The sequence below is a fragment of the Mastacembelus armatus genome, chromosome 7 (assembly GCF_900324485.2).
Source record: "Mastacembelus armatus chromosome 7, fMasArm1.2, whole genome shotgun sequence".
NCBI classification, from domain to species: domain Eukaryota; kingdom Metazoa; phylum Chordata; class Actinopteri; order Synbranchiformes; family Mastacembelidae; genus Mastacembelus; species Mastacembelus armatus.
Genome location: NC_046639.1, coordinates 15,666,005 through 15,682,742, shown reverse-complemented (window position 1 = coordinate 15,682,742; position 16,738 = coordinate 15,666,005). Strand labels below are relative to the sequence as shown.

Genomic DNA, 16,738 nt, shown 5'->3' with positions numbered 1-16,738 from the left:
GATTAATACAATTATGCAATAGATCTTCCAGCCCGTGGAATCTTTTTTTTTTTTTTTTTTTACTAAATCATTCTGAACTGTTATCTACTAGAAATGGAAATCTCTTTATATATCATCATTCTATACAAAATCATCACATAGTCCCATTATTTTGAATGCCATGAGTTAAATGTTGGTGGTAGTTTGGGGCTGCTAGTATAAACCTTTTTATTTAGTAGTATTTAGAAAACAGCTGTGTACAATCCTGTGAGTGAATTAGATGTAATAGTATTCTTCACAGATGAACTGTTGCATCACACTGCTGCCCATGAATATGCAGACCCTGGGGATGCTATTAAAATTCCTCAGCCTTACTGAAAAAAGGCAGACTTGGTAATTACAGTTCTGCACAGATATTATTTCTCTGAATGCCTGGATTTCCTTAGCAAATTGTGATTTTTTTTATTTTTTTATTTTTTTATTTTTTCCTTCATATTTTACGTATGCACTTATTTAATGCCCTTATCCTATTCCTGTGATCCCGACCAGGCATCGATCAGTTTGAACTAACAGCTAGCAGATCCTCAGAGGGTTACTGAAAGAGAGAGACTGATATGTTTGGCCATTTTAGACCCTGCTTGTCTGCTAGTCTCAGGTGAATGGGGCTAGCTTTTAGTCCCCATCTGGTGCTCATAGACCTCCTAACAACCTAATTACTGAGGGGTATCTTTGCTTTCCTGGCCAGATTATAGGCCCCATGTTGAAGACTCGAGCACAAAATGTCTGCCAGCTACAATCAGCTGAGTGATGTTCTCTAGATAGCAGGATGTGGTTAACTGGTATCCACCCTGTTTTGAAAGGCAGCGCTCCAGTGGAGTGCCAGCATCCTATCAGAGCTCCTGCAAAGCTATAGCATTTTGAAAAATAAAAAAAATTGCATTCCATTAATAGTGGTAGCAGCATAGCAGCATGTGTCTCTTCACTGAGCGTGGCATTCTGGTTCTATCTGTTGATTTTTCACTGATAATCTCTGACTTTGTTTCCTGCTATGCAGCCAGTCAGTGCGTACCTTATGTGTCACTAAGAGTAATGGCATAGTGATCCAAAATTATTTTTAAATGATAAATGTTCTTTGGTACTGCAGTACAATGCTACTCTTATCAAATGTTTACAATCACTTTACAATGTATTTGAACATTTTTGTGCAGTAAAAGTTGTTTCTGGTATTGCTTAAGGAGTCTGACATAAGTAGCCTAATCTCTGTTACAAATCCTAAAGGTTTTCACACTGCCTTTTGCAGGATTTTTAAAGGCTTAAAATACTGAAATCATTAATAAATAACTGTAATTGCCCGTAAACCCGTATTTTAAGTAACTGTTTAATTTCTTCAGAGCAGTAGAGGAGAATGCTTGAGGCGAGAGAAAACAGAACGCAATGTGCTGCAGTGTCCCCTCCTGTGCTAAGTTGAGGTTGTTATGACAACCAGAATCTGGTCCTGTACCTGTTGCCATGGATGAGACAGACAGGGTGATGACGTTTATTAGGCAGCAAAATGCATCTTCCATTTTAAGGATGTGACTGTAGTTGGAATATTTACTCTAAATGGAAAGCAGAGGAATTCCTCACTGACATCTGACTTTGTGACTATCTGTACATTAGTGGTCGCATAGAATCTGTAAGTGTGATGTACAGGCTGACTTATGGGAACCTGGACTAGGTTACTGAGACACAATTGCAGAATCATACTAATAATAAACCTGTTTCTGATTCTGATTCTGATATCAAAATTATTAAACCTCCTCAACTTCATCTTCTGCCCCACTTTTTGTTATCTAGGTGCTTAGTACACGTAACCAGTCACCCCCATTTCCTTGTTGCTTACAGCTTTGGATGGTAGCTGATGCATCCATTCCTTTAGTACACTTTTTAGACTATTACATGAGAAACCCACTCCTATGATGCACTGGCAGGACCACATGGGTGACGCAGCTGTCTGCTCTGACAGCAGTGGAGTGGGTGATCAAATGAGACAGTCATGACACGTCACAAGCATGATTCACCTTTGGGACTTAACAGTCTCCAACTAGTTGCTACCATGTACTTTTACTTTGTCTTGATACGTTTTTACAAACATCTCTCAACAGAACCTGTGTCCAAACAATGCAAATTGACAGTTGCAGATGATACAAAGCTCACATTATGTTTTGTATTGATAGAACATAGTAAACCTGCTTTGTCAGTCCACTAACCTGTCATGCACATTTCACTGTCCAAATGCTCCACACATGGCAACGTCTCATCAGCTTTCTGTTTTTACTGCGAAGTTACCTCTTTGACACTGAATCAGACCTTCAGGCTGCCCCCTCGTTAACAGCCACTGTAGATTGTTCCAGGAAAGGGGAATAGGGGCGCTCGTAATCTAAATCCCCCTTCGTTTTTTCATGCACTGACTCCAATTTCCCTTTGGAGGTCAAATGGGAAATTGGCCTTTATTTAGCCCCCTATCCTCTTCCAGTGCCAAATATGGAATTCGTTGCTCTGACTGTGCACCTTAACCTGTATGAAGATATGAACAATCCATTGTATATGCAAGGGTGTAGCTACCTGATTTTCAATGCAGTGACAGCTGCTATAATCATCATATACTTTGGGAGAAGCAGTTAGTGTTCTGGTTTCTGAGGACACGCTGTGCTTTTCTTTCAGCATGTGACCCATGGAGGATGATATGCAATCCTTGTCTCTCCACATCTCCTGCATAATTGATAATTGTGCTGAGATCCTCTGAACACATAAAGCACTTTGCCTGGTACACCTTGCTGCAAAAGCTTCTCAAGCATCCTCATGTTGAGGAGACAGGTTGGCTTTAATTTGCCCATTAGCTAAACACAGAATTTGCATAAAACACTGCTAATTACTGCTTTGTGGTTCATAATGGGGATTCGCTTTGAGGGGAAGTGCGTTGATGACACAGATTATATTGTACTTACTAAGATGCAGATGCATAGTTTTCCTCAAGTCCTGCCTTTGGTCTCTGTTGTTGCTTTGTTTGGATTGTTGCTAGGCCCTTGAGCACGCCGTTATTCTCATCTCTCATACCCAGTTTTTTTTTTTTTTTTTTTTTTTTAAACTGGCCTCTTTCTCACTTCTTTCTCTCCACTTCCCTCCTCAGTTCTAAAGGTGGAGGTATGGGTTTCATCCAGCTTGAGTGAACCCTCTGACTTGGCCCTGACAGAAGGCATCTTAAAAAAATAAATAAATTAAAGCACAATTTGTGTAACAGGGATTTGAAGAACAACTAGAGTATGAAGATATGCAAATATCCTAAAGTAATTTCGTTTCCTCCTCCTCTCTCTCTGACATATCTATTGCACAGTGTGGAAAGCATGAACACAGGATGACATGCCAGGCAAAGCTGCAGATTTCAGGAACTGCAGCTTTGAAATATTGTCACTTGCTTTTTGCAGATACAAGAGGTGAAGTGATAGGTCAAGGCTACATGGGTTATTAGTCAGACTCTGTTTTGTTCGTCATTTTGCTGCATTGTCAATGCACACAGTGAATTAGGACACCAGTAAAGATGGTGTGTTTGATAAAACTTAATTGATTAATTAAACAGTTGAACTTCTCAAAAAAGCCAGTGGCTCACAACCCCCTTACTGATTCATGTGACTTTCAGTTCCACATATATCATTGTTAGGGGGATGATCGAGGAGCAGGGTATTGGGAGAGGCCCACTGTTTGCCAGCCACAACAATAATCATTACATGTACTAATTGGGTGCATTTAGTAACACCATTTGTTATCTGTGAAACTAAGAGGCAATATTTTGTGTTTTTAATAAGACCTAGAAGAAAGATATGAAAAGGTCGGATAGGAGCTGTGTTGTTTGTTACTGACTTTTAAACAGCTAACTGTTAAGAGCCAATTAAAGTCCCTTGGCAAGCAAGATACAGTGAATGTGCAAAATAAAACCAGCTGTAAGACAAGTTTAGTAGGCCCAAAGGCAGGAAGTATCCAAAGAGCTCACAGGCACAAAATAGAAACTTGTTTCAAATGTCTTGTTGGGTAAAGACCCCCTTTTATAATCCAGACTGACTGCAAGTCTGTTTTGGTAGATATCTAATTGTACCAGAAAGGGCATGATTGAACTCTTAATCTAGCATTTCAGTAGATGGAATATAATAAATTAATTAACTTAAGGAAACAGCAAAATTAACTACAAGGACATGGGATTTCTTGTCTTATTTACATTCAAACCAGATATTAGCCATATTAACCAGAGGGTTTATTCTGCTCCTCCCCCACAGCTATCACTAACCCCAAAGCACCAAAGGAGCCCGCAAAGACCTTCAGTTTTGATTACTCCTACTGGTCACACACCTCAGTGAGTTGAAACATTTTTTTTCTCTTCCACATAAGAAGAACTACTTTAAAAGGTCTAAATATTTTACACACACACTCAGGCCAAATAGCAGTGCATTTTATGTTACATCTGTCTCTCCCACAGCCGGATGACCCCTGCTTTGCATCACAAAACCTTGTGTACAATGATATTGGCAAAGAAATGCTGGAGCATGCTTTTGAGGGCTACAACGTCTGCATCTTTGCATATGGCCAGACAGGAGCTGGCAAATCCTACACCATGATGGGCAAGCAGGAGGAGGGGCAGGAAGGAATCATTCCCATGGTTTGTTCTAAAATGAGTCTTTCTGATTTTAAGACTTTTTAAATCTGCTCCTTGATGATTCTTTCACTTCTCCACATGTTAATTTTTCACTGAAACACCTCCTTTGCTTCTCAGCTCTGTGAAGATCTATTTGAGAAAATTAATGAGGACAGCAACAAAGAGGAACTGTCATACTCAGTAGAGGTGAGTCTCAGTCTGTTCTGTAATCCACAGTATTAGCCCCTGTCTCTGAACTTTGGATAAGATAGGATATGTCTCTAAAGAATTATCACCTTATTTTAAGAGGGTAATATACTGCTCTGCATTGTTTACCTATGGCACTTGAACAACTTTTGCATGTGTTTTTAGGTGAGTTACATGGAGATCTACTGTGAACGGGTGCGAGATTTGCTCAATCCCAAGAATAAAGGGAATCTTCGAGTTCGAGAGCACCCTCTACTTGGCCCCTATGTCGAGGACCTGTCTAAGCTCGCTGTTACCTCCTACACAGATATTGCTGACCTCATGGACGCAGGCAACAAGGCCAGGTGAGCCAGGCACAGGCATCTTGCTGAAATCACTGGAAAGCATAATAGTAGCAACAACAATGGCTGATGTAATAACCCACATACAACTGTATGTGGAGTGTTGGAAAATGTTTATACCACATAGATCTATTTGCTTTGATCATCAGTGTTGATCAAGAAACATTATGTTCGGGATTCCCTGTTTTTTTAAAAAAAAAAAAGAAATTGCATATCAAGCTTGACGTGGAGGATTGGGATTCTTCATAGAAAGGATGTGTGTGTGTCATGAGAGCTCTTGTGGGGAGGAGTAAAACCTGCCTTAATCTTCCTGTACTGACTCAGAAGGCTTATTTCTAGAACATGTCACATAAAGCCCATATCTCCCCTGTGACTATCCCTGAGTACGCCTTATGTATTTGTGTTTGGTGTCCTCAAAATATTATGCCCCTCAGCCACACAAAGTAATCCCTTACTCAGTTCTCTCTAATAGGCCTTAAACCCAGTGATGATGATAATACCAGTAACATCCAAGACCATGAATTTAGCATTAATAATATTGGTTTAATAGGAAAATTAAGCTATTCTGTAAAATATTTTGTAATTCTATGGCTCTGTGTTTCCTAACTATGCCATATATCCTAACCTGTAGAACTGTGGCTGCCACCAACATGAATGAGACCAGCAGCAGGTCCCATGCTGTTTTCACCATCGTCTTCACACAGAGGAAACACGACAATGATACAGACCTCACCACAGAAAAGGTTGGATGGGCTGCAAAGAGAAACTCCTTTCTATTACATTAGATATAATTTATTAGATTAGATTACATCTATTACATTAGATTGTCAACCAAATATAACCATGTCTGTACTTATGACTCTGGTTCAATGTTGTTGGGAATGTACTTAAGCCCATTTTTTTTTTGGATTCATTTCTGGAATTTGGCTAACATTGGTCCTATGTCATTGGTCTAAGTCTGTGGTGGCCAGAAAAGGAGAAAGAAAGAAACCCCTTTTTAGATTTGACTTTCAGCATTTCCTCTGGCTGCAGAGACAAAGACCACTGTGTTATTGTAAACACAATGCCCATTGTATTTAGCCACTCTATCAGATTTTACTGCTTAGCTGCATCTCACTTGACAGTAATGTTCAAATATTTAGAATGGCTTACACTTCCTTCCAGATATCTTTGATGGTTTTGTGTAACTGTTTGAAAATTTTGAACCTTTGTATTTTGTAGTTAGAGCATTTATAAGAAATAAGTAGTTTTAAGTAATATATCTCCTCTCAGTTTGTTCTTATGCCAATACAAATGATTTATAAGCTTTCTACATCTAAAACATGTGAATTCCCCCCCTTCAGGTCAGTAAAATTAGTCTGGTAGACTTGGCAGGGAGTGAACGAGCAGATTCTACTGGAGCTAAAGGTACCAGGCTAAAGGTAAGACCTCATCATAGACAGCCAGCAGCAGCATTAACAAACTGTTAACCATATTACGTTGATGGTTATTGACTGTTTTTATTTTGTCTGTGGTTTCAGGAGGGAGCAAACATCAACAAATCTCTCACTACATTAGGAAAGGTTATCTCTGCTTTAGCTGAAGTGGTGAGTTCTTTGTGACATTAGTTTTTTGTTTTTGTTTTTTTTTCTTTTTCTCCTCTTCCATTTCACCTCTGTTACAGACGACAACCTGACCCTGTCTTATGAAAATGTCTGCCTGGCATGCTGTAATGTCTTCCCCTCTGTTTTCTCTTCTTTCGTCCCTGTAATACTTGCTTACACAGGATAACTCTACCAGCAAGGTAAACCCTTTGACAGTGCACCCACTAACCTCTGATTCCTCCAAGGAGGCAGATTTGACAACCTTTTGCTCTGTGCAGTATTGAGCTTGCAACAAAATGTTTTGCCACAACCATTTGTAGGTACAATCCACAATAAAATCCTTGCACAAGAACAAAAGTGAATCAAATCGGGCCTCTGGTCATTGTATCTGACCACCTGTCCATTACATAGAAAGTATAGCATAATATTGTTCAATCTTAACTGACATCCCTAATTTTAGCATTAAAAATGAAAGCATTACATCAACTGTAATGTTTTTTCTGCCAGCAGAGTTAATGCTTTGTTTCTTACAGAGCAAGAAGAAGAAGAAGACTGATTTCATCCCATACAGAGACTCTGTTCTGACATGGTTGTTGAGGGAGAACCTCGGTATGAACATTATCACCTGATATTAACATCCTTTACTAATGGATACCAGTTAAATTTATGTATGCAAACTGTGTGGCAAATTTCTTATTCCTGGACAGCAAGAGAAATTAAAGAGACTGTATCCTGTTACATGAAGTGGGATAGAAAGATGACTGGAGCTAGTGTACATTAGTCTGTACCAATTGAAATCCAACACTGTCAGCAAACTGTATTTCAACCTAAATAGACAAGCACACCCACATCCATGGTTTGGACAAGTATGGATGAGAGGTGTACAGCCAGGTCTGATGAGAGTTAAATATATATATAAAATTTGTGTGTAATTTAAGCTACTGGCCATTTCGTGTCTAGAGTGTATTGGAAATGTTGTATATATGAAAGTGTGTAACAATGTGTGCACACATTGTTATATATTTGACTTCTGTGTTGATTTTGTTTGTTTGTTTTTTTTTAAATCAGGTGGAAACTCCAGAACAGCTATGGTAGCTGCTCTCAGTCCAGCAGATATTAATTATGATGAAACTCTCAGCACGCTCCGGTAAAGGTTTTCAAGCATGACGAAGATAGTAATTTACAAAATGATTCAGGATCATTGTGTGAACTACAGTTGGACATGTTTAAATTCTTCTAAATAAACTTGATTTTGTGTGTGTGTGTGTGTTTTAGCTATGCCGATCGAGCCAAGAACATCAAATGCAATGCTGTCATCAATGAAGATCCCAACAACAAGTTGGTGCGTGATCTGAAGGATGAAGTGGCTCGACTGAAGGAACTGCTCCGTGCCCAGGGCCTAGGCGACATCCTGGACAGTGAGTTTTATGCCATGCTGGCAAGCCATATCTGCAGCCACACAGCATGTGTCTTCTCTCTCAGGGCCTGTGACAAGTTTGCAAGATACTCTCAGTGTCTCGTTGCTTTTTCAACAGTCCAGCAGTGTTTCCACCACATTGCTTATACTCAGGTCTAGTGCAGAACTAAATATAATTAAACAGGTTTTAGAAACCTATTTACCACCAGACTGGATTATGTCTCCTTACAGAGTAAAATGTTTGTTTTTGGCCTTCATATTATAATTACTTTAGAACACTAAATTTATAGAATATTTATGGTTTTATTTTGTACAAAATATGTGATTGTGACTGACAACACAAATGGTGTTAAAGTTACGTCAAATTGTCACACTTCATAGCCTAGTCAATTAGAAACATAATATACCTATTAACTTTTAATATCTGAAGAGATTAATCACTTGCTAACGCCTGCTTAGATTATGCTTAATTACATGGCATTTAACAAGGCACTCCATGCTCTTTCCTCCCATCCTTGTTATCCTTTTCACCCAGCTCTCTAAAAATATTTCTAACCTTTTTCTCTCATTGTTCTACCGCTGACCTCTGACCCTTCTCATCTTTTGCTGCTTCCCCCTCAGTTGATCCTATGGGGGATGATTACCCAGGAAGTGGAATCAAATGTGTGTATATGTGTGGTAGTCATGTGTCATCTATCACTCTATACCCTATTAATTATAGATAACATTGCTTATGCCCCCGTTATTCGTATATTAAAACTGCTACCAGCTTTGCATGCAAATGCTTAAAAAAAGAAAAAGCTTAATAGCTGGAATCTCAGAAATGCAAGGCTTTCATGGGTGTGCTGATCTGGTGTGGGTTAGCATGCCACTAATTCAGCATGCTTTGCGCTTGTGTTGCTGTTATTTTTTTTTCCAGAATGGTCAGGGTGAGGCAGCTCAGATTCAACTGTATCACAAGATACTTTTGAAACTTCCTGTTTAGAAGTATTTGGTTTAGAATAGCTCGTCTATCATCCCCACCCCCAGCACACCCTGATCATTTTCTTACCTTGTCAGGCTTTGACTCACTTTCTTTTCTTGCCAGTGGTCTTTCTGCTTTTTATTTTGTTTCCTTTGACTAATAATCTTCTGCAGGTGACAGTGCTCAAAGCTTTAAAATACCACTTCTCAGTTCTCAAACTGAGCCTCAGAGCTACAGACAAAAAGGTGCATCATTTTGAATTTCTTAAAGTTTGCTGAATAACTTAATGTATTATAATAGTTTGTATCAAATAGTTAGTTTGCTAATGTGCCCTCCGTTGTCCCTAAAACATCTTCCCTCATTCCCTTTGCAATAATATTGTGTGCAAATGCTTTCTAACCCTAAACCTTCTGGTGTCCCACTATGCACTAATTAAATTGAATAGCTCATGAGCCATAATGCGTCCCTGTATACATTTTTATCTCCAAAATGCCAGCACCTCTCGAATGATTCAAACCGTTCCTTTACTGGCAATTACTTTCTTTTTTTGGAGGCAACACATCTGTGTTATCTCAGAGAACCTTGAGGCCATTATGTTGTCATGTGCTGCCTGACCTTTAGTGAGGCTGCTTTGGCTCTGTTATGGTGAGAGTGCGTGTGAGCGCGCGTGCGTGCACGCTGAATCAAACTACTTAACTGCAGGCTGAATTTGGGCAGCATGTGTCAGCCACTCTCATCTGTCCGCCCTCTGGACCTTCCTACAGTCTCCATCTCTCTCCCATCCTGTAGTTGATATCCTGATAATGGTTTTCACACAGTGTGTTCTCATTCACTTTACAGACCAGACTAAAGAAACAAAGTGCCATCTTACTGTTCCTAGGATTTGTACACACTAGAAATTAAGTGCTCAGAGTTAATTGCTCTGCACTGTAATTCTGACCCATATAAACAACCGTCTGGAAACTCTCTAGTAGAGCATAGGCTGAAAGCTAATACATTTTCTCTCATTGAAGAGTTGGCTCAAGCAGACTATTGAAAACCACCTGGAGTGAAAACTGCTGCTCTCTGTCGCTGACCATTATGCTGGGTGTTTGTCTTAACCCTTTGATGTTGAACATTTGTCTTACATTGGTCTTCCTTCCCCTTTGTCCTTTCTCTTTTTCCTTCTCCCCTTCTCCTCTCTTTCTTCCTATTTGGTATTTGTTTCCTTCATTTTATGTGGTTTATTCCCCTCTGTCCTATCCCGGGCCTATCCCAACTCTTTCTGTGTTATTCTTTCTCTCCACCTCTGTTGGCTCAGACCTCAAAGACATTCAGAACAATAAGCATAGATACTTGATAGCCTCAGAGAACCAACGCCCTGGCCATTTCTCCACAGCACCAATTGGTTCCCTGACAGCCTCTCCATCCTCTGGCTCACTGTGCAGCCAAGGGGGCCTGCAGTCGGTCACCAGCATCCAGGAGCGCATCATGTCCACACCTGGAGGAGAGGAGGCCATCGAAAGACTCAAGGTAATTGGCCTGTGTAGGATGCTGCAGTTTTCAAATCACACTTATTTCTCTAGTTATAAGAGCAGAGTTCAATAGTTAAATGTGCACTTTGCTTAAAACCCTCAGCTTTGGCAATTTTAATCTTCGTCTTTATGTCCCCTCCCCATTTTTTAAATGAACATGGAGAAATTTGTGTGTAGTGTTATGTGAGAGAACAGGGTGACTTCAATATTAGGCTAATGCAAGGAATCTGCAGAAATCCAGAAAAAGTCCATATATGCATACATCAAAATTTCATTAAAAAAAAAAAAAAAAAAAACTACTGAATCTAAACATAATTAAATGACCAAGATTTAATTAGAATTAATATATTTTAAAAATATATAATTCTTTATTTATTTTTGCTTTCTTATATATATATTTACTGCAAGTGTGTGCCATAGCAGTGTTTTCCTTTAGTGCTTTTTAAGTATTGGTATTAGCAAACAATATTTGTTGTATCCAATATATCAATTATTGTAATTGTTTTTAACATTGTCCATTTGAAATATTCCTCAGTAGATTAAGGCTGTACTATTTAGACTTACAAATAACTGTAGAATGGGACATTTCTTCAAAATGCTGAAATACATTGGAAAACTGATTATGAAATTCATAGCTTACTGGTGAAATCCTTAATTATGCACACAGCATACTATTTGTTGACCAAATTTGTTAGTTTTAGCTCAGATGTAACCTTTAATAAGAACACTTATTGCATATCAGTCCACATTTGGCATCTGAGCTTCATATCTCTCATGCTCGCAGTAGACCTCTCATTTTGGTAATGGGGTACATTGGATAACAGCAACCAGTCATGAGGAGCTGCAGTTTCCATGGCAACCATGGTGCCCAGTCTGCCTGTCATCTCATGACGTCAAGCACCAACGCACATATGGAGGAAACTGGTCCAAAATAGATCCAGTCCTATTGACTTTTGGCTTTAATAGTGAGGCACAAACCATTAACATTTTAAATGAGTTCGAGCTACTTTATTGATCCGAAACCAAAGATTACATTGAAGGTTACTTTTACATTCCTTTCCTCATCATCAACATGATAATTTTAATATTAAAAATGACAATTTATTGCATTATAGAACATTTACAGTGACATGTCACGTAATAAATATTATCAGTAGAACTGATTTCTCACACTGATTTTCTCACATTTTGCCTGTTGTGTCCAGGAATCAGAAAAAATCATTGCCGAGCTCAATGAAACCTGGGAAGAGAAACTGCGAAAGACTGAAGCAATCCGTATGGAGAGGTTAGTATTGGCAGGCATTGTCTGTTCATTTGCCCCTCTGTCTCTGTCTCTTGGAGGATTTGTGTATCCTATGTGTGCCTCGATGTATTCCTTTAGAGCTCGAACCCCCACACCTCACTCACTGTCCTCATACCCCTTGTGTTATATGGCTCATTTTCCTGACCTGTCTGTCTCATTTCCTCTTCACTCATTCTGTCCAGTTTCTCACCATCACATTCTGCTGCACAAACACCCTTTCTTTCCCTTTATCCACTTGTCTGTAGCTGCAGACATCAGCCATGTTAGTGCTGTCCACTGAGTCTCACTGGTGCCATTCACTGCCTGTTACCATACTACAAATGGTGCACACTATCACTTCTCATTCTCATTCTTAAATAAACACAAAGTTTGTTCCTGGAAGTAAATGTACAGACTTACAGTATAAGTTTAACTTCTGCAGGAAGTCTTTGCAAGGGAACGACATGCTTTGTGAACACACTGACTATGTTTTCCAGTTTACTTAGGTTTTTCCTGAGTTAACAGATGTTTTGACTTCACTACAGGGAGGCGCTGCTTGCTGAGATGGGCGTGGCAATCCGTGAAGATGGAGGCACTTTGGGCGTATTCTCTCCTAAAAAGGTAGAACAGGCACAACTAGACATTGATGGCAGGGGACAAATTTCCCATTTGGTGGTGATGCACGCCCTTCCATTTTCACTTTCTCTCTTCTGTTTGGTGTTATCTTTTTCCATAAAAACCTTAACCCTGTGCAGTCAGTGGTTTTTCATGTCATAATTTTGTCTGTCTTTCCATTCTTTATTTGCTTTCTTTAAACACTCAGCTTAGCCATGAAGGGCCATTTGATGAGCAGTTTGCTTGTTATCCCCCCAAGGTTTGTTTAATTGAATCAGCAGTTAAACTACCTTTCCTGCATTAGATTTTGCCCCATTACAGATAGTTCAGTTAAACATTAAATAATGATTTAATATCATAAATGTGTATATTTCTGTGGTCTGGTCTATTCGAATATACATAATCTTTTACATTATTGGGGTTTTATTAAAATTTGACAAATGACTGATTTTAAAATACAGTTCATTTTCAATATAATTTAGCTACATATATTTATGCTGTCATGGGGTTTATTAAATTTCAGGTAGTGGTATGTTCCCTACATCCCCTTCAATCTCTTTAGCTTTCCAGCATCATCTACTGTAGCAGGTTCAGTGTAACACGTAGATCAGTAGACATGTTAGAATGTGTTTCTCAGCAAAGTCATGATTATGACAGAAAGAGATTTGTTACTGTTTGATCAGTGGCTGTTTCAGAAAATTCCCATCTATTTGTCTTCTGTTCATTTTTTTTTCTCTCCTTTTGCTCCTTGCTGCCTCATGGGTTATCATTTGATTGAGAAGCCTTGTGACCTCTATGCAGACTTTAATTGGGTGTTTTCCCCTAAAAAGGTTGGTTGGTAGAAGTAGCTCCTGGTGTTATTGGTAGGCATTCTATGTGTATCAGACTAGAGGTGGCAAGACTGGGTCAGTAAGACCATTTCTGTCCTGTTTATGTAGGCGACCATGTATTACTGACAGGCTGTCAGCAGTGCTAGATGTGAAACTGTGCCCACTTGATAACCATTTCTAATATACATATGGTATCAGCACCACTGAATATTAAGTAAAGGTTTTTGTAGTAAACTGTTTTTCTTTTATTTGTCTTCTATAGACCCCACACCTGGTTAACCTGAATGAGGACCCTCTCATGTCAGAGTGTCTCCTCTACTACATCAAAGATGGAATTACAAGGTAAAAAAAACTGAATGATGACATAAATGGTCTGTTGTTCTTTAGACGAGATGCCTTCTCATAGGTAAGGGTTTAGAGATTCCATTTAACTTCGGCCACAGACAAGCTGCCATAATGACTACTGAAGAGCAGTGCTCATTCTGTAAAAACGACCTCTTGTTTGTTTCAGGGTGGGTCAAGCTGACGCTGAACGGCGACAGGATATTGTTTTAAGTGGTGCTCATATCAAGGAAGAGCACTGCATTTTCCGCAGCGAGAGAAATGCTAATGGAGATGGTGAGGCACCATAGTATGGGTTTTGTGTATTTTCTTTGGCATATACAGTACTAGTCAAATGTTTGGACACAATTTTTCATTCAATTCAGTGGTAAAGTTTGTCCAAACTTTTGACTGGTACTGTATGTGTAGATAAATGGTCTTAGGTAATATTAGCTGATTTAATACCAAACAAGTTCAGATAGATATCTACATCTCCTGGAAACCTGGGATAAAATAAGTGCGTTTTCTGTTGCATTTGCGCTGAATGGCAGTAATCATTACAACGGATGAGGTATTTGTCAGTAACAATGATATTAATGCGCTTTACAGAATGTGTCACTGATGATTGGTTGTGTGCTTTTTACTAAAGTTATCGTCATGCTGGTACCCTGCGAAGGATCAGAAACTTATGTAAACGGCAAGCGTGTTGAAGATGCCATCCAGCTTCGTTCAGGTATATTACATATTTTACATTCAGCACTGAAGACGCAGTATGTTTACTTAAGTTCCTGCTTCCGCTTATTTTCATGTGTGCTGTACATTCTTTCAGGTAATCGTATCATTATGGGAAAGAACCATGTCTTCCGGTTCAACCACCCAGAACAGGCCAGGGCCGAAAGGGAGAAGACGCCATCTGCCGAAACCCCTGTGGAGCCAGTGGACTGGACATTTGCTCAGAGAGAGCTTCTGGAGAAGCAGGGCATCGACATGAAGCAGGAAATGGAAAAAAGGTATGAAATCCAAATTTTAGCTTTATTTAAATTTATTTCTAAATGTGCAAGTAGCCTGACTTAAATGGGTTACAGACATGCACTGTACAGTAGTACTGTATTATGAATTGTGTGATCTATCTAGCAATATATTTTACTCATATATATATATATATATATATATATAGGCTCACTGAGATGGAAATCTTGTACAAAAAGGAGAAGGAAGAAGCTGACCAACTTCTAGAACAGCAGCGACTGGTGAGTTCATATAAGATGGCATTTAATTGAACTTCGGTCTGTTTTCCGTCAGTCATCATTTTAGTGAGCTTGTAGACAAGATAGTAAAAAACTGCAGACTCAGCTATTAGAAATTAAGCCATCAGATACATGGTGTATGTCAGTGCTATTTTATGTGTGATTTCAAGCAAAATGTAGAATGTAGGGTCATTAGTGGAATACAAAGTTAAGCATGGTTTTTTGATGGTAAATTACAACTGGAAAGGTATTTATTTATTCATTTTGGATGATAATTTCTCTTGGTCAATTTAAATCTGACTAGTACTAATTCTCACTCTGAACTCTTACACCTCCGAGATCTGTGTGTGTATGTGTGGGAGAAACACACTTTTACACCTAGCGCATGCCTGTTCTTCTTGCATGGAAGTTTTTCTGGTTTGAGACAGATGAGCTTTTCCTTGCATTCTTCTTGAGTTTAACTGATTTTTCTGTAGCAATTTGACTTAGAGAATTAGGTTATAAAGCTTCCCGCTTTCCAAATTTACCTGTCCGAGTGGATCAGAATCTTGCAAAAACAGCATCTCCTGGCTAAATTTGATTTGATAATAAGGTCAAAACTGATTTAAAACTGATTAAATAATGGTCAGTATTGAAACATATTGTCTTTTTATAAAGCGACGCTGCTTTTGCATGGTTCATGTTAATAGCATGTTTTCTTAACTCATTCAGCACTGGTTCTGGACTAAGTTGCAGTGTTTGCAGTTGAGCTGGTCAACTCTGAAGTGGCTGTTGTTTTGCTTGGATTAGATTTCTCCTCTAGTTTTCCTGCTCTGTTTTGTCCTGAGTTTCATCTCTTCAATGCAGTTGCTGACATGTACAATGCATTGTGATAACAAAAATTCCTGCTGTAGTTTTTGACGGATAGTGACAATGTGGTTTCTCATTGACTTCTTACCTTTGCTAGCCTTACCTGGCATCTGTGTAGCACACGAGGGCACGGCTCAACAACAGATTTACCAATCCTCACTGTTGAATCAGTGAACCACAGACCTTTTCCATTCTCGGATGGTTTTATTTGCAGAGCTGCAGGCATAGGTTTCAGACTCCAAGAAACATAACATTCAATTGTAGTCATAGACATGATATACACAAGACCTGAAACATTTGTCCCTACTGGTTGTGATCTGTAATGTACTTTGTCTACAAAAATGAGAAACTGCATTTTTTTTTTTTTTTTTTTTTTTTTAAACTAACATCTTTCTTGTAGTGGATTAACACTGACCCTCACTTCTTCCTCTCCTCTCTCTACTGGCTTTCTGATCAACTGCAAGAACATTGTCTTCTAACTCACTGCTAATACTAAAGCCACTCAGACCTTCTGGACTAAATGGGGGGAAAAGCTCCAAAATCCTTCTACATGCATGCCACTGTAGCATGTTTGGAATCCCACTCTCAAATCTCAATTTTCGATTGAAGACAAGAAATATCACAGAACAATAAAGAAGCGCTCAAATCAGCAACTACCCTAATGATATTTCCTTTCTAATCATAATAGATATGCTTTACCTGTACCTTTTAATATTAATATGCAACACTGGGAACAACATTGTTAAAACTAATATTCCCATTATTAAACTGTTATAGAAAATGTTTTAATGAATATAAATGTATTCATATCCATATTACCAATTCACTGGAGAAAATACAAGAAATACAAACTGACAAGAAAGTCAATGGAAGCCACTTTTTTTTCTGTGTTCATCGATTCATCTTTTTTTAAATCATAATTATGG

At 38.8% G+C, this 16,738-nt stretch overlaps 1 protein-coding gene across 8 annotated transcripts in view; it reads left to right on the top strand.

Annotated features, from left to right (window-relative positions):
• Window positions 1-16,738, top strand: part of kif1b (kinesin family member 1B) — a 49,867-nt gene that overhangs the window by 11,550 nt on the left and 21,579 nt on the right. For 3 of the 8 annotated variants that reach the window (XM_026332633.1, XM_026332637.1, XM_026332632.1), the window contains exons 3-21: window positions 4,287-4,363; window positions 4,487-4,666; window positions 4,781-4,849; window positions 5,015-5,193; window positions 5,822-5,933; window positions 6,534-6,611; window positions 6,711-6,776; window positions 6,956-6,973; window positions 7,307-7,382; window positions 7,842-7,920; window positions 8,049-8,191; window positions 10,455-10,666; window positions 11,874-11,953; window positions 12,496-12,571; window positions 13,658-13,737; window positions 13,907-14,013; window positions 14,366-14,449; window positions 14,546-14,726; window positions 14,894-14,966. In XM_026332633.1, coding sequence (XP_026188418.1) covers window positions 4,287-4,363; window positions 4,487-4,666; window positions 4,781-4,849; window positions 5,015-5,193; window positions 5,822-5,933; window positions 6,534-6,611; window positions 6,711-6,776; window positions 6,956-6,973; window positions 7,307-7,382; window positions 7,842-7,920; window positions 8,049-8,191; window positions 10,455-10,666; window positions 11,874-11,953; window positions 12,496-12,571; window positions 13,658-13,737; window positions 13,907-14,013; window positions 14,366-14,449; window positions 14,546-14,726; window positions 14,894-14,966 — 1,970 coding nt within the window. The remainder of the gene's footprint in view (window positions 1-4,286; window positions 4,364-4,486; window positions 4,667-4,780; window positions 4,850-5,014; window positions 5,194-5,821; window positions 5,934-6,533; window positions 6,612-6,710; window positions 6,777-6,955; window positions 6,974-7,306; window positions 7,383-7,841; window positions 7,921-8,048; window positions 8,192-10,454; window positions 10,667-11,873; window positions 11,954-12,495; window positions 12,572-13,657; window positions 13,738-13,906; window positions 14,014-14,365; window positions 14,450-14,545; window positions 14,727-14,893; window positions 14,967-16,738) is intronic. The other 5 variants (XM_026332638.1, XM_026332636.1, XM_026332639.2 and 2 more) reach the window with 3 other exon arrangements.